At 42.3% G+C, this 21,741-nt stretch overlaps 1 protein-coding gene across 1 annotated transcript in view; it reads right to left on the bottom strand.

Annotated features, from left to right (window-relative positions):
* PMS1 (PMS1 homolog 1, mismatch repair system component) overlaps nt 1-21,741 on the bottom strand; it is a 2,357,833-nt gene that overhangs the window by 161,610 nt on the left and 2,174,482 nt on the right. The window contains exon 12 of the mRNA XM_044075169.1: nt 12,859-13,019. Within this exon, the coding sequence (XP_043931104.1) occupies nt 12,859-13,019 (161 nt within the window). The remainder of the gene's footprint in view (nt 1-12,858; nt 13,020-21,741) is intronic.

A 21,741-nucleotide genomic window follows, 5' to 3' on the forward strand; every position in this document is an offset into this window, starting at 1 on the left:
GAAAATAGCTTCCTATTAAATTATTTCCTATTAAAGTTAGTCTAAACACAATTTTTCCTCAACAACATGTAACACTCATGTTAAAAAGTTCCTAAAATTCACCCAACAGTCTGTAAACACAATATTCCCTAGCTTATTTCACAGAAAAAGTTTACTTTCTGTCATAAAAATAAAATGTGTAAGGGTCTTCCCCTGAAGGAAACTTATCTGCCCAGAAAAGGAAAAGCATTATCTGGGTGTTGATTCTCAAAAGACCACAAGATGATGACCTTAGGTGGGAGGAAAGCTCTGAACAGCTTGGTACCCAAATCAGTTAGTTATGTACTCACCATAACGATCGATGTATGTGGTCCATCTCGCCTACATTCATTACTGATGGGTTCGGAGCTGACAATCGGCTCTGACTCGGCCAACTATTTTCAAGCATGAAGTCTCTAATTGGCTGGGCTAACTGGTATCCCAGGATGCAACTCTCCCAAACCCCCAGATCTTGTTTGCATAAGTCGCAATCACTCCACACACACATAAACCCTAATAAGAGGATTATCATCCCCTGGAAGGGAAAAATAAACCAATTCTGAAGGGTCTCGAAACAATTATCCTCCAAATCCATAGGCAGGGGGCAGGTGGGAGGGTATGTAAGAATGTAGGTGAGATGGACCACATACATCGATCATTATGGTGAGTACATAACTAACTGATGTTATGTGGTCCTATCTCGCCTACATTCAATACTGATGGGACAGCGTCCCTAGCTCCCCTAATCCGGGAGGCTCAAAGGAAAACACTCCTGAGAACCGTGGAACCAAAGGAAGCCCAGCCTCTAGATGCCACATTCAATTTGTAGTGAGAGACAAAGGTATGATGACAGGCCCATGTGGCCGCAGCACAGATGTCATCTAAGGAAAGTCTTGCATGATAAGCTACTGAAGTCGAAACCGCCCTAGTTGAATGAGCCTTGACTGAGAATGGTAAACTTCTGCCTGCTGAAGAGTAAGCAAAGGTAATGCAATCTTTAATCCACCTGGAAATTGTACACTTGGAGACAGAGAAACCCGTCCTATTCTCCAAAAAGGAGACAAACAATTGATCTGATTTCCTTGACTGTTTAGTCCTGTGTAAATAAAATCTTAGTTGTCTATGGACATCCAATTGATGGAATTTGTACTCCTCCTTGTCAGAGAAGTTGGGAAAAAACACGGGTAACTCAATGGATTGGTGTAGATTAAGGGTGGATGACACCTTGGGGAGAAAGGATGGGTTAAGTCTCAATGAAACCCTGTCCTTATGGAATATTAAATACGGGGGTCTAATGGACAAAGCTTGGAGTTCAGATACTCTTTTAGCTGACGTAATGGCTACCAAAAAGGCTGTTTTCCAGGATAAAAATTTTAATTCGCAAGTGGCAGCCAGCTCAAAGGGGGAAGAAGTGATGGCTTGCAATACTAGATTTAAATCCCATGGCATAACAGGTGTTGACACAGGAGGACGTAATAACCAGGCCCCCTTTAGAAATGCTTTGCAAAGTCTATGACTCATAAGAGCAGGCTCATGGAATACGTGGAAGTTAGAAATGGCTGCCAACTGTACCTTAATGGTGGAAGGAGCAGAGCCTTGTCGGAAAAGCAAAGCTCAAAAGTCTAGGACTGCTGATATCGGGGCTGTGAATGGATCTAGGCCTTGTGACTGAGACCAGATGGAGAACCGCTTCCACTTGCTATAGTAAATTTTTCTGGTGGAAGACTTATGTGATGAAGAAAGGATATGGACCACCTCAGGTGATAAGGAATGTAGTCTAATTATTGATGGAAGTGGAGCAGCCAAGGCTGTCAACCTAAGGGATTGTAGGGAGGGGTGTAACTGTCCTGACATATGAGTCAAAAGGTCTGGTAATGGATCCAGAATCCAAGGACCGTCCACCGCATACCGCTGAAGGAAGGGGAACCAACCTTGGCGAGGCCAGTGTGGAGTAATAAGAATCATCTTGCTTCCCAAATGAATGGCCTTCTGAATTACTCTTGGTAACGGAGGAGACGGAGGAAAGGCATAGAGCAGACCGGGAGGCCAATCGTGGACAAGAGCGTCCCTGGGTGATTCCCCCTGTGGGGGGAGCAGAGTGAAGTAGCTGCTGCATTTGATGTTGATGGGACTGGCAAAGTGATCACAGCAAGGCTGACCCCACCTGCTGAAGATCCGAGTCGCAACTCGGGTGTTCAGGGACGACTCGTAAGGCATCAGAATAGCTCTGCTTAGCCTGTCTGCTATCACGTTGGATTTTCCCGGAATGTGCGTTGCCACTAGGAACCATTGGGAAAACACTGCCCAATCCCACACTCTCATAGCCTCTCTGCAGAGTGGATATGACTTGGTTCCCCCTTGTTTGTTCAGGTACCAAACAACTGACATGCTGTCCGAGTGAACAGCAATTGTTCCTCTTGGAAGAAAGCTCTGAAGTGCTTGCAATGCTAACAGCACTGCTCTGATCTCTAGGACATTGATGTGTAGGTGTACCTCGTAATCCTGCCAAGTGCCTTGGACCGTTCTGCCCAGATAATGCCCCCCCCCCCCATCTGGGAGGCGTCCATGGTCACTGTGACAGCCGGAGAAAGGGGGAATAGATTCATGCCCTTGTTCAGGTTGGAATGACATAGCCACCAACGGAGATCCTGCTTGCAATGATCTGTCAGACGAATCGGGTGAGAGAGGGGTAATCTTTAATAGGACCACTGGACTGAAAGGAGCCACTGAAGGACTCGCATGTGAAGCCTGGCTAAGGGTATTAGCATGATGGTCACCGCCATGGAACTCAGTAACCGAAGAACTAACCTGGCTGGGACCTTCTTGTAGGGCAAGAGAGCCTGGACCTGAGATTACAACACCGTTATTCTTTCCTGAGGTAGAAAGGCCCTCATTAGAATCTAATTTAATTCTGCGCCTATAAAGACAACATGCTGTGAGGGCAGCAAGGCAGATTTTTCCCCAGTTTACTGTAATCCCCAACTTTTGACAGAGATTTAAGGTAGCCTCCCTGGCTTGGATGAGTAGATGCCTGGTGGGGGCGGTAAGGAGCCAATCGTCCAGGTAAGGAAACACCTGGAATCCTAGACGTCTCAGGTGAGATGTCACCACTGCCAAGCATTTGGTAAACACCCTGGGGGCTGTGGTGAGACCAAATGGTAGGGCTCGAAACTGGAAGTGACTGGCTCCCAGCCGGAAGCGTAAATGGATCCTGGATGTCTTGTTTATCTTGATGTGATAATAGGCATCCTTGAGGTCGATGGAGCACATCCATACTCCCTCTTCCAAAAATGGGAAGATGGATTGAAGAGTGACCATTCGGAATTTGGATTTCAGGACGTAGTGATTTAATCGGCTGAGATCCAAGATGGGCCTCAGGTCCCCTGTTTTCTTTGGCACCAAAAATAGTCTTGAGTAGCTTCCTGATCCGATCTGGTCTGGGGGGACCGGTTGGATTACTCCTTTTCTAAATAACTTTGATATTTCTGACGCTACTTGATCCCTTTGACTGGGTGGAACGTCTGGGATTCTTTTGATTGAGGGAGGAAGTGAAATAAAGGGGATGGTATAACCTCCAGTGATTATTCGAAGCACCCATCGATCCTGAGTTATGCTCTCCCAGGCTTGAAGATGCCTCGAAAAATGACCCCGACTGGCTCCGGAGCAACACAGCCGGGCAACCCTTCAGGGATGCTGATAGGAAGATCCGCGAAAGGAGTCGCAGTCTCCCAGATTGTGGGCGCCTCCTCTGCCCCTAGGATGTCTTCCAGAATAATTTCCCCCACCTCTGCCTCTGGAGGGGAACTCACCTTGAGTGACTGGGAAAGACTTTTATGATTTTTTGAACCACATCTTCCCTCCCCTCTGAGCCTTGGGATAAGGCCTAGAGGGAAGAGAAAAACGGGCCCCTATGGCAGATAAAGTCTTACCCTCTTGTTCACATCTAGTGAGAGTCTCTTTCACTTTTGGTCCAAAAAGAGAGGACCCATCAAAGGGGGCGTCCATGAAGGAAGACTTGAAGGCCTCAGCGAAGTGACATAGGCACATCCAGGCTTGTCTCCTCAGAGCAAGGCCTGAGCTAGCTGCCCTGCTCGCCCCTTCAGCTGCATAGGATATGAGCCTCATGGACGAGTTAGCTATGGAACCAAGTGTAGACAACTGGGCGTTAACAGTCTGTGCTAGCGCCTCAGGCATGTTACCCATCAAGGTATCTCCCAACTCTTTAAGGAGATCCCACTGGAGCTGAGTAAAGTGACAAAGATAATTCAGGGCCCATAGCGTAAAGGTCGCTGAAGACAGGGTGCGCTTCCCATAGCGATCCATACTCCTGGACTCCTTGTTAGGAGGATGGACTGAGGAAGAAGCCTTGGCAACTTCCTGCTGAGTGGCTGATGCCACCACCATGGCATCTACAGGGACCCCTTTTGTCAAAACCTCTTTCCCGGGGGAGCAGACAAGAACTTGTTAGGGTGGCTGGGCACAGGTTCCACGGAGTCAGGATGTTCCCACACCCTTCGACAGATAAGGTCTAATAATTTGTCAAAGGGTGGAGACACCCAGGAGGCGGTAGGTTGAGCTCCGAAGGCCTTGAGGAATACCGACTCCTCCTCAGAGGGGGGCTTGGAAGACCAGTCGTCTCTCTGCCTCAATATCTCCAGGATATCGGAGAAGGAGATGTTATCAGAGGATGACTTAGGGGACCCCTCTGCATCGTCGAGGTCAGTATCCGAGGTGATGGACTCGTCTTGGGAGTCTATGTGATTCCTCTTGCACAACTTCTTTCTGGGATGCTCCTCAGGCACAGACTCTGAGGGGCCCTCAGAAAGTTGGGGACCGCTCACGGGGGCGTCCTCAGGCCTTCAAGCTCCACTATCCACTGATAGGGGGGTGTCAGAGGCTCGCGCCGGGGTGTATGGGGACGGAGTGGTCGATCCAAGTGATGTCCCTGATGATCTGGCCAGTGCTGTCCTCATGGCCTCAAATGCAGGTCCCTCCGAATCCGAGGACTGACCTACCTCCGAGGCTAAGACCGGAGTCGGGATCCCCCGAGCTGAAGCACCGAGAGGGAGTCCCCCTCGGGCCCGACAGAAGAAACCCGAGTGCCGAAACCAGATGAAAGAATCAAAATGGTTGGAGCCAACGACGGCTCCGATGGACCCATCAGGGGTATTGGAGCCAGCGTAATGACATCACTCAGTGCCGAACACTCTGGCTCCGATGACACAATGCTCGGAGGAGGAATCATCGATACCGGTAGAGGAATGGGCTCCAGAGCCGACTGGGTCGGAGCAGAAAATAATTTAGCTAACACTGGTGACTGGAGGAACCTCTGAACCACCCTATCTACATCCAAACCAGACAATCGAGAGGATTTGGAGGCGATGAGGACCTCCTGCCTATTGATTCATGAGTAACACTGGGTGACCGGCTCTGAATCAGTTCCAAAATGATCGGAGCCGAGGTCGACTCTAGCACTACCGAGACTTCCTGCGGCCCTGAAGCCAATGGAGCCGAGGAAGCTGGATCCAACACTGAACTCTTCTCCTGCGGCTCCGAGGATAATGGAGCCGTGGAAGTAGTAACCACTTTCAAGATCTTCTCTGGGGGCTCCAAGGAACTAGACGGAGCCGGAGATTGTTTTTTTGACTTAGAGGATTTGGATTTGCCAGTAGATTCTAAATCCTCTTCAAAAGAGGGCTTGACCAGGCCCTTCAAGATTACTTTATTTTTTTTGTTCCTGCAGTACCCTAGGACTAAAAGAATGGAAGACACTGCAGGACTCCTGTAAATGTTTAGCGCCAAGGCAATAAACACAGATGGCATGCCCATCAGTGATGGACATTTTGTAAGCACACTTTGAGCATTTCTTAAACCCAGAGGGTTTATGCTCTTTTTGTTCTTTAGACATTGCCAGCAGAAATAACACACACAACATAATAGGATATGAAGGTACACTGAGGAACTCTAAATTAAACGCTCCTAAGAAGAAGAGGAAAACACTACCCAGACAATGAAGGAGAGGGCTAGATCCCTCTAACTTAAACGGGCCTAGCCCGCCAAACACAAGGAAAACATACTCACACTTTCACAAACTGCCACAGGGCCAAACCACAGACACAACACAACGTAGTAGCTATGAAAATAGCTTTTGTTTCACAGGAAAGTACTATTCTGCAAAGAATTTTTTTAGTCAAAAAAAAAAAAAAAGAGTACTTAGCCACAGCCAAGCTCGAGACCACGTCCTAACACAACAAGCGGCAAACGAGATCTGGGGGTTTGGGAGAGTTGCATCCTGGGATACCAGTTAGCCCAGCCAATTAGAGACTTCGTGCTTGAAAATAGTTGGCCGAGTCGGAGCCGACTGTTGGCTCCGAACCCATCAGTAATGAATGTAGGCGAGATAGGACCACATAACATCACTAATTTTCTTCAGCTCTGCTTGAGTTGGTTAACAGTTTTTGAGCATGGGAGGTACCCTTTAGCTTTGAAAGCAGGACAACTGTTACATCCTTAGCAGGATATAAACCATATAACTTAGACTACTGCAGCAGTGATCAAATGATGAGCATCTTAAAATTAGAAAAGTCAGTAATGACAACGTTCAATAATCACTAACATAAGCTCAGATCAGAAAATGATCAACAACGAATTAAACAAAAACCTTTTATAAGTAGTTAAAAGCTGTTGTGGTAAAATAGGTGCTATATGAGCAAGGAAGAAATGTTGTGATAGTGTCGATAAGAGTGCCAAAGTGTTTTACTATGCATTTGGAGGTGATGGTGGCAAACCAGAAGAAAAAACAGGTAGATGAGAAGTGCAATAAAGTATAAATGAGAAATAGTTAAAAAGGACTATATCAGTAGTAGAGCAATGCAAACAACTGTTAGCATTACTTAGTTGTACAACTAAAGGATAATGTTAGGATGGTAAGTGTGATTAGTAAGTTTTGTACTGGGGGTAGCACTACTTAAATTAGAGGAAGATTATGGATTGTCAAGTTAGGAAGGATAGTATAGTGCTGCCCAAGAACTGACAGCTATCGTATTTGTAATATTGCTGAATGATACTGTGAGATGTAGTAGCATGGCTAGACAGAATGGTTGGCTGATAGTGCATTTGTGGCAATTTGTTCCTGTGATGTAGATTATAAAGAAAAATCTTCCTAACAATGCACTATCCAAACATGTCACTGAGCAAGGAACACACCATACCTTCAGATTTAGGGTCATGGAGGCAATAAGACTGAGTATAAGGGAGGGTAATGTGAGAACATATACCGAATATAGGGAAACCTGTTGGATCATCATTTTAAGAGCGGATAGGGGTAAGGGCTTAAATGAGAGGGCATCTATTAAGCCCGTTTTAAAAAGGAGGAGGTTGCACAAATAAATTATTCAGTTATTGTTTAAACATGTTTTAGAAGATTTATGTAATAATATGTTAATTGATGTGTAAGACATATACTGAATTGAATCTTTGCATAACTTTAGTTTGTACTATGTATTATGTATGCACCTAGATATGTGAGCTATAGGTTTGTTTCGGGTATATAGCTTTAATGCCAGCTAATTGGATGATTGGCATTGACTGCTTTGTTCTCTATATATATGTGCTTTAGTTTTTTGTGTACTATTTGGTCTGAAGAAGCTCCTAAGTGAAAGCGCTTACCTTCGATAAATAAACCTGAGTTTTTATACAGAATCTTCACTTTATTTTCAAGGACTGTTACATGCCGTTGTAATTGTGTTTAGAGACTTGCCTGCCATGGTAGCTCCGTGGTCTGTTACTTGTTTTTATTAACTGAGCCTTTGAATTTGCATTACGGAGCTTTTACCCCAAGGATTGCTGGTTGCCCTGTGTTTTGTTATAGTTTCATTATATTTTTACTGGCGACCGTTGGGGACATGGCCACTGAACAAACAGTAGATACTGAACTCGATTATATTCCACTTGGAGAGGTGAATACCACTGCTTTGAATGAACCAGGGGATACATTGCCTGGATTGAGGCGTAGCCAAGTTCAAAATTCTTTGTTGGAGAGGTTCGAACAATATTTGAAGAGATGTAGTCCAAAAGTGAGGAGTGCACCAGGCTGCAAATAAATCTCACCAAATCTTCCACAGACTGTCCTTTATTAAGACAAACAGGTATAAAGATAGACAGGTAAGCGCTTTCGCGTTGGTGTAACGCTTCTTCAGACCTTAAAGGAAGGTGGAAGATTTGGTGAGATTTATTTGCAGCCTGGTGCACTCCTCACTTTTGGACTACATTTTGATATTTTTTCGTTTTGAGGGTGCTTTGCTTGTCAGGTAACTTTGTTTTTACCAATATTTGAAGAGAGATGCCAATAGTCTATGGGGAGTTGACCCTCAAGCTTTGAAGGGTGATGTCATTGATGCAACGGAAAACATGGAAAGTCTACAAATTCGCTTAGACGAACTAGAAAAAGATTTCTTGCATTATAAATGTTTACAACTACAACGTCTACATTTTGAAACCTGCCTTGATAGGAATATTGTGCCCAGGGGACTGCGCGTTTTTAACATGCCAAGCCAAGGCTCTCAATACACGGAATTGCTGACACGGTGGCAGAAGCTTAATCTTGAGGTAAGCGCAGGCTATATGAGGCTCCTCACTGACTTTTTCAAGCCTGAGGAGGAGCGACTGCAAGTATCTTTAAAGCAAAAACAATTTGAACTTTTAATAACTATCGACCAAATGTATTCGGTCCTCTCTTTGAGAGGTCGAACAAAAGTGGACAAAGATTATTAGAGACACTTCTGATTTTAGGACAGGCCATGTATTTTTGTGGCCTCGTATTGCACATTTTAATAATGATGTTGTGCATACACCTAAGAGAGATACTGTGAATATAAATAATGTTTTAAATAGAGTGACCCCCGTAGTAGGGGAAACACTGTTGACAATGAATGTTGATAATGTGCAGACCTCTCAGAGCTTTGATAGTGATGTTCCTCAGGTAGTAATGGAAGAACGAAGCCTTGGTGATAATGTTCTCAATGATAAAGGTAGATATGATACTGTTACATGTGGAACTACTGTGAATGACTTATCCAGCAGTGTTGAAAAACGGGTGGGAGACTTAGGAGGAAAGGGACTGACATTAAATGAAGGACTAACTACTACTGAAATGAGTGATAGTAGTCGGAAGGGTTCATGTAACAACTTATACCCTCATGTGGTTGTGAATCCCTCTGCAATAAGAGAGACCCCTAGAGGAACTGAATGTGTAGGCAGACCCAAAGTGAATGTCAGGAACGTTAGTATTAGTGAAATGTCAGAACACAATTATAATGGGATCAATGGTGAACTCCCTTTTCCGCTACCTGTTCGGGTGGAAAGGGGAGGGGGAAGAGGAAGGTCAATCAGCAGAAACAGATACAAAAGGAAATTTTCAGGGGAATTACACTTGAATCAAACCATAAAGAAAATGTGGGGCAAGACCAAACCTCACTAATTTATAATATTTCAAGACATTCATTGACATTGGAAGAACAAAATGTGTTATACAAAGGTTTGAATTTTATACCCACTCGTCCGAGTAGAGTTGAGGACACTATTTTAGATCTGAAGACATTTGTAGAGATGTAATGTTACGTTTTATTTTTGATGACAATGTTCGCAATGTAGAAAGAGATGTTAGACAGAATTTACATTTGAGGAAAAATAGTAGCTTTACACCTGTGAATCACCCTTTAGTGGAAGCTTATTGCAAGTTGACAGAAGATGAGATCTTTCGGTTTTATGAGAATAGGACACCCACCATAAATAAAGGTCCGAGACAAAACTTGACATTTAAGGAAAGGAAAGCCCTACAAGCCCTGCAGAATAACAAAATCTTAGCAATACGTCCTGCGGACAAAGGTGGCCTAGTTGTTGTTATGGATAGAACATTTTATGAAGAATCCATGCAAAATATGTTGAATGACACTGTATTTTACAATAAGATTTTAATAAATGATGTACACAGGATTATTCATACTGTGAGGAATGACATGACAGATATTAAGACAGCTGCCCTTATTTCTGATGAAATGTTTAGCTTTATGAATGTCGATAACCCACTAATTCCTATCATTCAGGGGCTCCCCAAAATACATAAGCACCCTACTAATCCCCCCACGAGACCTATTGTTGCAGGAGGAGGTCGGGTTACTGAACCCCTTTCACTGTACACAGAGAAGCATTTACGTCCTGTGATTAATTTGAACTCAACTGTTTTGAAGGATTCTAAACAATTTTTGGTGGACCTTTATGAGTGTTTGAAGGATGTAGGGGATATTTATAGTGTAGCCTTTGTTACATTAGACATACAATCTCTGTTCACTATGATACCTAATGAACTAGGTATACAGTTTGTGCAGATGTATTTAAGTACACATAGTGAATATTCGGCTTCACATGTTGACAATCTATTTCTTTTTGGAAATGGTGCTCAATAATAATGTTTTTATATTTGAAGATGACATTTATTTGCAGAAACATGGTGTAGCTATGGGCACTTCGTGTGCCAATAGCTACGCCAATATGTTTTTGGCTCATTGGGAGGAAGATATGTTATTTCCCCAAGTTGAGTTTAAAGAGCATGTTTTGTTTTATAGGCGCTTTGTAGATGACCTGTTTATTTTGTGGGAAGGGTCCCATCAAGAATTTGTCAGCTTCTTTAAGGTTATGAACAGCCTAACAGAATGTTTAAAATTTCCATATCAGTTCTCACATGATTTTATAGAATATTTGGATGTGTATGTTGAGAAGTTGGATCAAGGAATAATTAACACAGGAGTTTTTCATAAAGCCTGTCATAGGAATGCCTTCCTTTTTAGGTCAAGCATGCATCCAGGTTATGTTTTCAAAAACCTTGTCAGAGGACAAGGTATGAGAGCCTCCAGGATGAATTCTTCAGAGACCGGTTTTCATCTAGAATTAATTAACATCGAGAAGAATTTGTTAGATAGAGGATATACTCGTACAGAGTTAGAAAGACAATGGGAGGACTTGGCTCATCTGAGGGAGACTAAAGCGAAACCATATTATGGTCCGTCCAGTCCCTCTGAGAGCTCAAGGAGTGATGGTAGAACTAATGTTACCAAAATTCCTCTATATTACTCCAGTGATACTGGGTATGTCACGAAACTGTTTCAACAACATTGGCCTATCTTATTAGTTAATGATGATATTGGGAATATAGTAGGTAATGCTCCCAGGTTCAGGTTTAAAAATCACAAGAACTTGAAGAGACTTTTATGTACTAGTCAAAGGGGTATGGAGAATATAGTTTTTGGTCAAACTGAACCATGTGGTTCTTGTAATTTCTGTTGTTATATACACTACAGAGATGTTCCATCATCCAGACTTAGATAAAAAATTTTGGTTTAGAGGTATCCATAATTGTATGACCCCCCATGTGGTCTATCTAGCGGAATGTGAATTATGTGGGGCATTCTGTATTACGTGACAGAATGAGGGAACACTTGTACAATATAAAGAAAAATCTTCCTAACAAAGCACTATCCAAACATGTCACTGAGCAAGGAACACACCATACCTTCAGATTTAGGGTCATGGAGGCAATAAGATTGAGTATAAGGGAGGGTGATGTGAGAACATATACCGAATATAGGGAAACCTGTTGTGTCATCATTTTAAGAGCAGATAGGGGTAAGGGCTTAAATGAGAGGGCATCTATTAAGCCCGTTTTAAAAAGGAGGAGGTTGCACAAATAAATTATTCAGTTGTTGTTTAAACATGTTTTAGAAGATTTATGTAATAATATGTTAATTGATGTGTAAGACATATACTAAATTGAATCTTTGCATAACTTTAGTTTGTACTATGTATTATGTATGCACATAGATATGTGAGCTATAGGTTTGTTTCGGGTATATAGCTTTAATGCCAGCTAATTGGATGATTGGCATTGACTGCTTTGTTCTCTATATATATGTGTGGTTTAGTTTTTTTGTGTACTATTTGGTCTGAAGAAGCTCCTAAGTGAAAGCGCTTACCTTCGATGAATAAACCTGAGTTTTTATACAAAATCTTCACTTTATTTTCAAGGACTGTTACATGCCATTGTAATTGTGCTTACAGACTTGCCTGCCGTGGTAGCTCCGTGGTCTGTTACTTGTTTTTATTAATGAAGATTATGGATTGTCAAGTTAGGAAGGATAGTATAGTGCTGCCCAAGAACTGACAGCTATCGTATTTGTAATATTGCTGAATGATACTGTGAGATGTAGTAGCATGGCTAGACAGAATGGTTGGCTGATACTGCATTTGTGGCAATTTGTTCCTGTGATGTAGATTACAGGGTGTTTTGAAGGTAACATAGTTATTTACAATTATTATCTAAGCTTTATGCAACGTCTTCTTTCTTTATAGTTACATTACTTTATAAATACCCCCAATCTTACAGTAAAGGTCAAGCTCACAGAATATGCACTTGCATACTATAGTACATCTTAATATAATCTATTAGTTTATATATCTGAATAGTAGACAACCTGCCCAAATGATTCACATTAATACACAGTTTTACTAATTTGCATTTTTTTATACATACTATTTTGTATATTCTATGATGCTACCTTTTCTCTGTCGTGTTTGCACTTCATTTCTCAGTACTGTTATTTTTACAACATAGGTTTTCCTTTGGCTGGACATTTTAGGGCAATAAATGAAATACATACATACAAAATAAAGAATGGCAAAGACATCCAGGTAATAGTAGAATCTTGTACAGAAAGGAATACTAGTTACAAGACTTAACAATGAAACTCTAGCATCAAATTGAAGTTTTACTTGAAATGTACTTCTTACCTGCAAATAACTGACCAATTTGAAAGATCTACACTGGTGTACCATTTTTGCATCTTTATGTAGTATAGCATGCAGAATTTCCTTTAGATCTGACACTCCATAGTAAGGCAGGCAGCTGGCCATTTCTACGATATCCAGATGGTTTTGTGTAAATGATGCACCTGACCATAAGACAAGCAGAGAACACTTAATATATACTCTTGGCATTCATAAATACAACCTTGTTCAAATAGCTGAGCTAAGTATTTTGATTGCCTTACTACACAAATGAAAATAATGTAGAAGCCAGAAGACAGTTTGCAGGAAATCCTTTAATAATTAAACCAAAGTGGAAAAAAAAACTGAAGTTCACAAACAATGCTAAGACATGCTGTATTCCATCAACCTCAACCTTGAAGTAGTAAATTTAATGGCAATTTAACTGTTAGGGTTGAAACATACTTCAACAAATGCTTCAGACTACAGATTCAACAAGATGGTAACAATCAAAAGAAGACCTAAAAAATATCACTTACTAAACCATAAATGCCCCAGTAACCTAGAAAATAATCAACTCTAACAAGGTCTTATTTTTGTCCGCTAAAAAGGAAAATGTCACACGTCAAGCATTTAAATATATTTATTTTCAAGATAGTTTGTGGTGTGTTGTGGAAAAAAGTCAAGTCAGATGGAATTTGTGAACAATCTACTATTTATACAGAATATGAATCACAGCAGAACTGGTTTTGATTTGGACACTTAAAGGGCAGTGCGTATATTCTGAACCTACTTTAACTTTAGACAGAATACAATATTAAAAGAAGCCTAGATAGGGATGTGGCAACTTTTACCATTCAGGGACTAATAAATCTGAGTTGCTTTTTGAAATCTGTAACTTTCTTTCTTATTCTTTTCTACTGAGGATACGTGCATGAATACAATATTTGTGTTTTTGCAGTGCAGCATCAATGCTCACATATGTATCTGTGTAGCTTTTTATATTACCTTTTTAACTGCTGTACTGTTTTTTATTTGGGGTATTTTGCAGTTAACCTGATGTTGCAGATAAGCAGGCTTTTTACAAACTGAGTGTTTTCAGACAATGGCTAAACTATCCACTTGTGATATACTTATAAGCCAATAGAAAAAGCAAAACACATCATGCATACGGCATGTGGGGTTTGGCGTTACTGGCTTGCATGCATCAATAAAGAGTTGTAAAAAATGTCAGCAGGCATTAAGATGCCATAGGGCTGAAACACTTATATGTCCTTAAGGGGTAATCTACATATTTCACATGGGCCTCCTTCAAATGAGGTTTAATGTGCTATGTACTAGAGACTCTGACTTGCCTGGATCTTTTTGTTGCCCTTGCTTATGTGGCTTTTCTATATGAGCCTTTAACCTGTTCATAGGTTCATAGGTTCATACTAGGCTATCTGCCCTGGGGCAATTATAAGCCTTGCCCGATTCTGCATGGCTTACGCCACCCCTTGATTTGAGTATACTGTGCCCTTTTTAAGGTTTAGTTTACTGTGCCTCTGTCTAATAGTGACACGGGAGTAATCCCTGGGACAAACCTACGATCCCCCATCCACTTATCGAGATTCTTCTTAAAGAGATTCAGTGAGGTGCTCTGCCTCACATGAACTGGAATTCTATTCCAGAGCGAAGGGAGCCTCTGGGCTATGAACCTGTCCCTCCAGCAAGTTCTATTTATTTCTGTACTGAGGTTCAAGTCCCTCGAGTGTGTGGCTCTAAGGGATTTAGATTTACTGAGCTGGAGCATGTCCATTAATTCTGGATTTGACATAGCTTTGTATGTCAGGCATAGATCGCCTCGAAGTAGGCGGTATGCAACTGAGTAGAGCTGGAGTTTTTTTAACCGAGCAGCATATGTCATCTGTTTGAGACCCTTGATCCTCTTGGTGAGATACTTTTGGGGTCTTTCTAATTGCTGCAGGTGTCGGGTAAGGTACATCCCAAAAGGGGCATTGTATTCTATGATGGGCCTGATGAGGGATGAATAAAGGGCACGATTACCTCTCTTGATCTAGATGTGAAACCCTTCGTGATGAGGTGGGCTATGTAGAAGGTCTTTCTAACCACTTTGGCAATGTGGTTTTCAAAGGAGAGATTGCTATCAACTTGGGTCTCCAGGTCCCTAATAACTTTCTCTGTACTTAATGGGTTTCCGCCTATGTGGTAATTTGTGGGCACATTGTTTTTTCAAAGGGTATGACTATACATTTTTTGGCATTTAGCTTTAAACCATGGCGCTGGCACCAGTTATCTGTCTCTGTGAGACCTTTTTGAAGGATGTTTGTGTCAGCTGGAGAGTTGATTATGGCGCCCAGTTTGCAGTCGTCTGCGAACTTGGTGAGCCATAGTCTTCCCACGTTTGCCTGTACCTCGGAAAAGTATATACCGAACAAGAGTGGTCCCAGGACAGAACCCTGTGGGACGCCACTTGTGACCAGTTTCGCGTCTGACATGGCTCCAGCAACTCTCACTCTGTGGGTTCTGTCTTTGAGCCAGTTTGCAACGAATCTTGTGACATAGGGGTTTATATTTAAGCTGGATAGCTTATCTATGATGCCCGAGTGGGGTATTGTGTCAAATGCCTTTGCAAGGTCCAGATAGGCTGTGTGGACTACCTTCCCTTCATCTATGGCTTTGGTGACTGTTTCAAAGAAGTCAACCAGGTTCAAAAGGCAGGATCTGCCCTTGACAAAGCCGAACTGGGTAGGATCTAGTGTCTGTAGGTCCCCAATGTCTTTGTTTATGAGCTCCATGATGATCCTCTCCATAGCCTTGCAGACTAAGCTAGTCAGGCTTATGAGGCGATAGTTTCCAGGGTCCGTAGAGGCTCCACCTTTGCAGAGTGGGACCACTGTTGCTGTACGCCATTCTGTGGGCACATATCCTGTAGTGAGGCTGAAATTGTATAGCTGTTTTATTTGAGGGATTAGTTCCTCTTGTAGTTCACGTAGGATGCAACCTGGGACGCCATCTGGTCCCATGGAAGCAGTGTTTTTTTGCTTTGGAGAGGGCAGCCTTCACCTGAGCATCTGAGATGTTTGGGAGGCAGCCCTCTGCTGGGATAGATACTTGCTCTTTTGGGGGGGAGGGGGTGGAGAAGTTTGCACTGAACCTGTCTGCCAGGATATTGGCGATGTCTGTGGGTTCAGTGTATTTTTTGTCGTTTAGAATCAACTTAGAACAAGTCTGGGAGTTGCATCCCAGGTTTCTAACATAACTGAAAAAAGCCTTATGATTGTCTTTGGTGTCCTGTGCAATTTTTCTCTCGAAGCTGGCCTTGGAGGATTTTATGAGGGATCGTACTTTTTTGCTAGTACTGATCAGAGATGCCTTCCCTATTAGGGATTTTGCTCTATCATGTAGTAGCTTCCTCCTTCTGTTTTACAGTTTATTTATGGCAGGGGTCCACCAGACTGGACGCCTGCCTTTGGATGATTGGGTCTTGGTTTTGTTTGGGATAGCATGATCCATGCATTCCTGGAGATGTCCGTAGAATGCATTTATATAGGATTCTGCAGTTTGGGCGTAGTTTCCACTGGCCCTGGGGCCTTGAAGGATTCCACCGGTTTTGAGAAGTGAGAAGTTCGCTTTTGAGAAGTTTTTCACTGTGGTTTTCTGGGCTGGGGGTGGGGTCGGGATATGGACATCCAGTGAAATTAATTTATGGTCTGATCTTACCAATGAGGGATATACTTCTGGTGTGGAGCATAGAGTCCCCATGTTGGTAATGATCAGGTCTAGTATGTTGTCCCCTCTTGTGGGAGTGGTGACTAGTTGTTCCATAGCATTTGAGTTTATAATTTCCAGGAATCTTTGGGCTTTGGCGCTGGGGCTTGAGTAGTGCTCCCAGTCAATGTTTGGATAGTTGAAGTCACCCAATATAATGGTGTTGTTTTGAATACAATATATTTATTTATTTACCTAGGATGGCCATGGTGGTACAGCGGTTAGCGTTGTCGCTTCACAGCAAGAGGTTATCCTGTTCGATCCTCAGCTGAGTTGCCTTCTGTGCTGAGTCTGCATGTCCTCACTGTGGTCGCGTGGGTTTCCTCCGGGTGCTCAGATTTCCCCCCACATCCCAAAGACATGGTGTAGGTGGATTGGACACTCTAAATTGGCCCTAGGCGTAAGTGCATGTGTGTGTGTGTGTGCCTTCCGTGGAAGGTTGGGCTGGCAACTCGACACCGTAAAACTCCACTGCCAATCATGAGCAGACAGGTGATCCGCTGTGGCGACCCCCAACCAGGAAAAGCCGAAAGAAGAAGATATTTATTTATTTACCTGCATCTGTTAACTCATATCTAGCAACCAGTAATGTGCAATGCTAGACCTGTAATATGGGTGTCTTCTTTTCACAGAGATGCTCTTTTTGTGGGACTCTAACAATCCCGTTTCTCCAGTATGAGTAAGCTACCACTGGCTGTTCACTTCCATCCCTCTGAACGGCTTTTTCCATTACCTAAGTCTGATAATCGAATCTACTGTTGTCAGGGTTATTTTCCACAGAACCAGCTGATACCTACCATCTGTTTAATTGGGTAGCCCTATCAAACACCAGGAATAAGGTTACATTTCTCACTGCAAGCTAGGGGGACCTTATACTTCAAAAAGAAAAAAAAAAAGATAAATTAAATCTAGCCTCATGTACAGCAAAAAGCATGCAAAAATTTCAGGATAGGAGAGGAATGAATAAGTATATTTACTAATGTATATACTTCAAAAGAAAGATAAAGCAATTAATATTAGGATTTTAGAAATAGGTCCCGTGTTATCATGGCACCACTGGAAAAATAATCACAGGTCCTGAGTTAACTCTCTTTAGCTGACTGAAAAAAAAGTGTTTCTTCTTTTCTAGAAAACCAGCAGAGTAATTATTTTGCTAGTACAGCATAACTTCTCAGCTCCACCCCTTTAACATAATAAAAGGACATGGGTAGCCAATCCCTATCTTTCTACTACACATGCTAAGCACATGAGATATTTAGTGCTGATTTAGAAATTTGTAAAAAGTTGACTAGTGGATGCTGGTAGCGGAAGAGGCTCTATTCTTCAGAGGAGAAGGCAGCAAACAGGTATACTATAAGCAGTAGCAACAATAGCCATGGCCCTCAGTATGAATCAATTATTTTATTACAGCTATCGGGGTGTAGGTGATGTGATTCATAGCAGCAATATAAAGTATATTATCTTGGGCAATATTTCTTCCACTTTTGAGGATCACTAGAAGTACCTACTTACCTACCAGCTTGGGCAAACATTCTGTGGATGAAAACAATGGGCAGTTAATAACTGATTACAGTAAATAGTTTGTAGCTGTGGCTTGGTGGGGGAATTACCGTATGCATGTCTGAGAGAAACAAGATGAAATATATTAAAGTGGCCATTTTTATTTCAGTTTCATTACAAACTAATTTCCGAAAGAAGGTAGCTTTTTACAGGCAATGAGACAGGTTGAATATGAAAACACAGAGCAACTATGTGGTCAATGTTGCATTATCAGTGTCTAAGAGGAAAAAAAATGAAATTCATTACTAAAAACTACGGTTTCCTTAACATTCAGTACAACCAAACATCAGAAATGTGCATAGAAAACTGCTGCTTTTTGGCAGGGGAGACAGACAGCAGATGAAAGCAGCGAGCAATTACATCTTTCATGTGACACCATCACCAACATGGCTTTTTTATGAGGGAAGCATATATGTGTCTGACAACAAGATAAAATACATTACTGTGATTATTTCTTTCATGTTCTTCTATAATCAGAGGTGCAAAACAGATGTTGGCTACATTCTGGGGTAGGAGTAAGGCTGAATGCTTATGTAAAAGCAAAGGGCAATTACACAACCATTGTTAAATGATTACTGAAACTGCTTGCCGGGGGGCATTGTATGTATCTGACAGCAACAAGATGAGCTATGTTACTATGGTCATTTTGCTTTTCATCTTCTTCTTAGACATCAGAAGCATATAGAAATCAGTTGTCTTTGAAAGCAACGGGTAGTTAAGCGTTCACTGTTGAATGATCATTGGCAGTTAGAGCAGAAGATTAAGACTATGAGCTGTTAACAAGCTACTTCCTGTGGTAAAAGGTTTGATTCCTTCAGTCCTCATTTCCCTTTTGAGTGACCTTGAGCAAGTTACTTAACTAAATAATGTGTTTGGTTAACTGGAAATTTGGGCTAGGCTCCATAGTGGTTTCTTGGACTGCATACATAATTACTTAAGTCTATTTTTTATATGGCTTATTTGAGAGGGGGCATAATAAGTCTCTGAAATTAATGTGACTATTATATTTATGTGGACTCTACACAGGCAAAGGTGGTGCCTACTCCAAAGGGTTGCAGTCCACTGGGACACGGTGTGCGTGTGTGTGTGTGTGTGTGTGTGTGTGTGTGTGGGGGGGGGTGAAATTAATGTTTGCTAAAAACAATAAAGATATATCCCACATTGTACATGTGTGCGTGAATTACCTGAGATGTACCTCCCTGGACTACATGAATAGAGACATTGGAGAGTTCTCGGATTATGGAGCCCAGGCGGGTATGACCCTAGCCCTGAGCAGCATCCTACCATCACCCAGAATGATACTACACTACAAACAGAAAATGACTGATTTCAACAACTGGCTAAGTTTCTGGTGTCATTCTAAGGGGATCCAGTATTTGTCTGCCTGGGATGACATGACTGACAGACCTCGATGCTTTGCCAGAGATGGCCAGCATCTGTCACCCCTGGGCTTCTGGATACTGGCCAAGGCTCTTGTCATCCCTGTAGTGCCTTTTTAGGTAGTGTTCCAAAGACCAAATTACCACCGTAACGGCTACAAACTAATGCAATCTGAGGGTCATGCTGCTCAATGCTAGAAGTCTAAATCTCAAAATGCACGTGCTCGAAGCACTCCTTAAAATGGAGAACATCGACATTTGTGCCGTAACAGAGACCTGGTTCAAGGCAGCAGAAAGCACCCCTGCACTACCAGGCTACAACTCATTTCACACCTTTCAGCCCCAGAACTTGGACCGAAGCTCCAAAGGCGGTGGTGTTTCCATATTCACAAAGGATGCGCACACCTCCAGACTGGTAGCCCAACATAACGCATCTGAGATATTTCAGGTGCAGCTAACACTGGGTAAGACAGCGATTCAGATCGTAGCCTGCTATAAGTCCCCGCCCATGTCCCAAGACTCATACTCCACGTTCCTAAGCACCCTGGAGAATATTAGGGTCCAACCTAACACTCTTAGACTGGGCGACTTCAACTAACACTCCATTAACTGGGAAACCTACGCATGTACCAATATACTTGCACAAAGTTTCCTGGAATTCATTAATTCCAATGCCGTGGACCAGCTCGGTCTTACCCCCACTGTTTTTGCCAACATGGGCGACTGCTGCTCTACACCAATAGTCAACTCCTCCCTGGTTAGATCTGACTACAAACTAATCACCTTGGATATCCACATCCCTCCAACCCCCCCCCCCCCCCAAAGGAAACCACCATGAAAAACTTCTCCAAAGCTAATTTTGGGCTCCTAAACCACAGAGGTGGCTAACTTCACGTCACCCATGCAGATGGAGAATAGTTGCATGACAACTGACATATACACCAATGCACTGTGCAAACACGTACACAAATGCATGGATCTTGCCATACCCAATAGAACCAAGATACTCTCCTCCAAAAAAAGGAAGCCAATCTGGTGGTCCCCTGCCATAAACAAACTCTACAACAGAAGGAGGAAAAATAAGGCGAAGTCCCAAGACTGGAAAAACTCCCTTATCAGCCTCAACAAAAAGTTGAGATCCCTCATCAAATCCTCCAAAGCTAGCTATAAAAACAGAATTGTATCAGACAGTAAAGACAACCACAAGGCCTTCTATAGTTATGCAAGGAATCTCCATGGCAATACCCAGATTTGCTCTGAGCTACTGCACAATGGTACCTCCTATACTGAGCCAACAGATATTGCCAATATACTGACCTCACAAAGGGGATCCTAGGCCTAAAACACTTCCCTATATGGACAAACTAAAAAAAACTCCAACTATTCTCTGTCTCATATCGCCTACTTAGAGGCGATCTCTGCTTGACTTACAACGCCATGTCTGACCTAGCACTGTTAGAAATGCTACATCTAAAGAAATCTTAATTCCTCCGCAGCACATGCTTCAAAGACCTCAATCTCATTACCACAATCAACAGAACATACTGGAGGGACAGGTTCATAACATAGAGACTGCCCATGCTATGGAATAGACTTCCCATACATGTCAAGCAGAGCACCTCACTGGCCCTCTTCAAGAGATATCTTGATGAGTGGATGGGAAATAGAAAATTCACCCCGTGGATCACTCCAGTGGCTCTGGTCAACAGAGTTACTGGGAACTAAGGTTGGGTGGCACGATGCCAGGGTAATCCTATGGGCTAGGCTTGTAAAGGCTTCAGGGCCATTAGCCTAGTACACACCTATGAACCACCTTTTAGCTTTCAAGTTGCTTCTTTCTTATTACAATAATTGTACAGTCTCCATAATTCTAATGCTATTAAATGTTGTTAAATTATTACATTCAGTTTACAAAAAAGCACACTTATTTTTTTTTTCTCACAGGAGGAAAAGGCACATATCAAGAAAATCATAACTAGATTTTCCTTTTATAACATGGGAAAGGAAAGCACTATTTTTCTATTCCTGAAAGTAAACAAAAAATGGAAAACATTACAAGGAACTGTGACTTAGCACTTACAAATGCAGCTCGTGTATTATTGCCTTTGCAGATAAAAGCACAGTGATGTTAATATTAATAAACACTCAAATCTGCTGTTTCATTTTTTTTTTTTTTGTAGATAATCTCAAATCCTTT

This window comes from Protopterus annectens, chromosome 6.part0, assembly GCF_019279795.1.
Source record: "Protopterus annectens isolate FY-2018-M chromosome 6.part0, PAN1.0, whole genome shotgun sequence".
Classification (NCBI taxonomy): Eukaryota; Metazoa; Chordata; order Ceratodontiformes; family Protopteridae; genus Protopterus; species Protopterus annectens.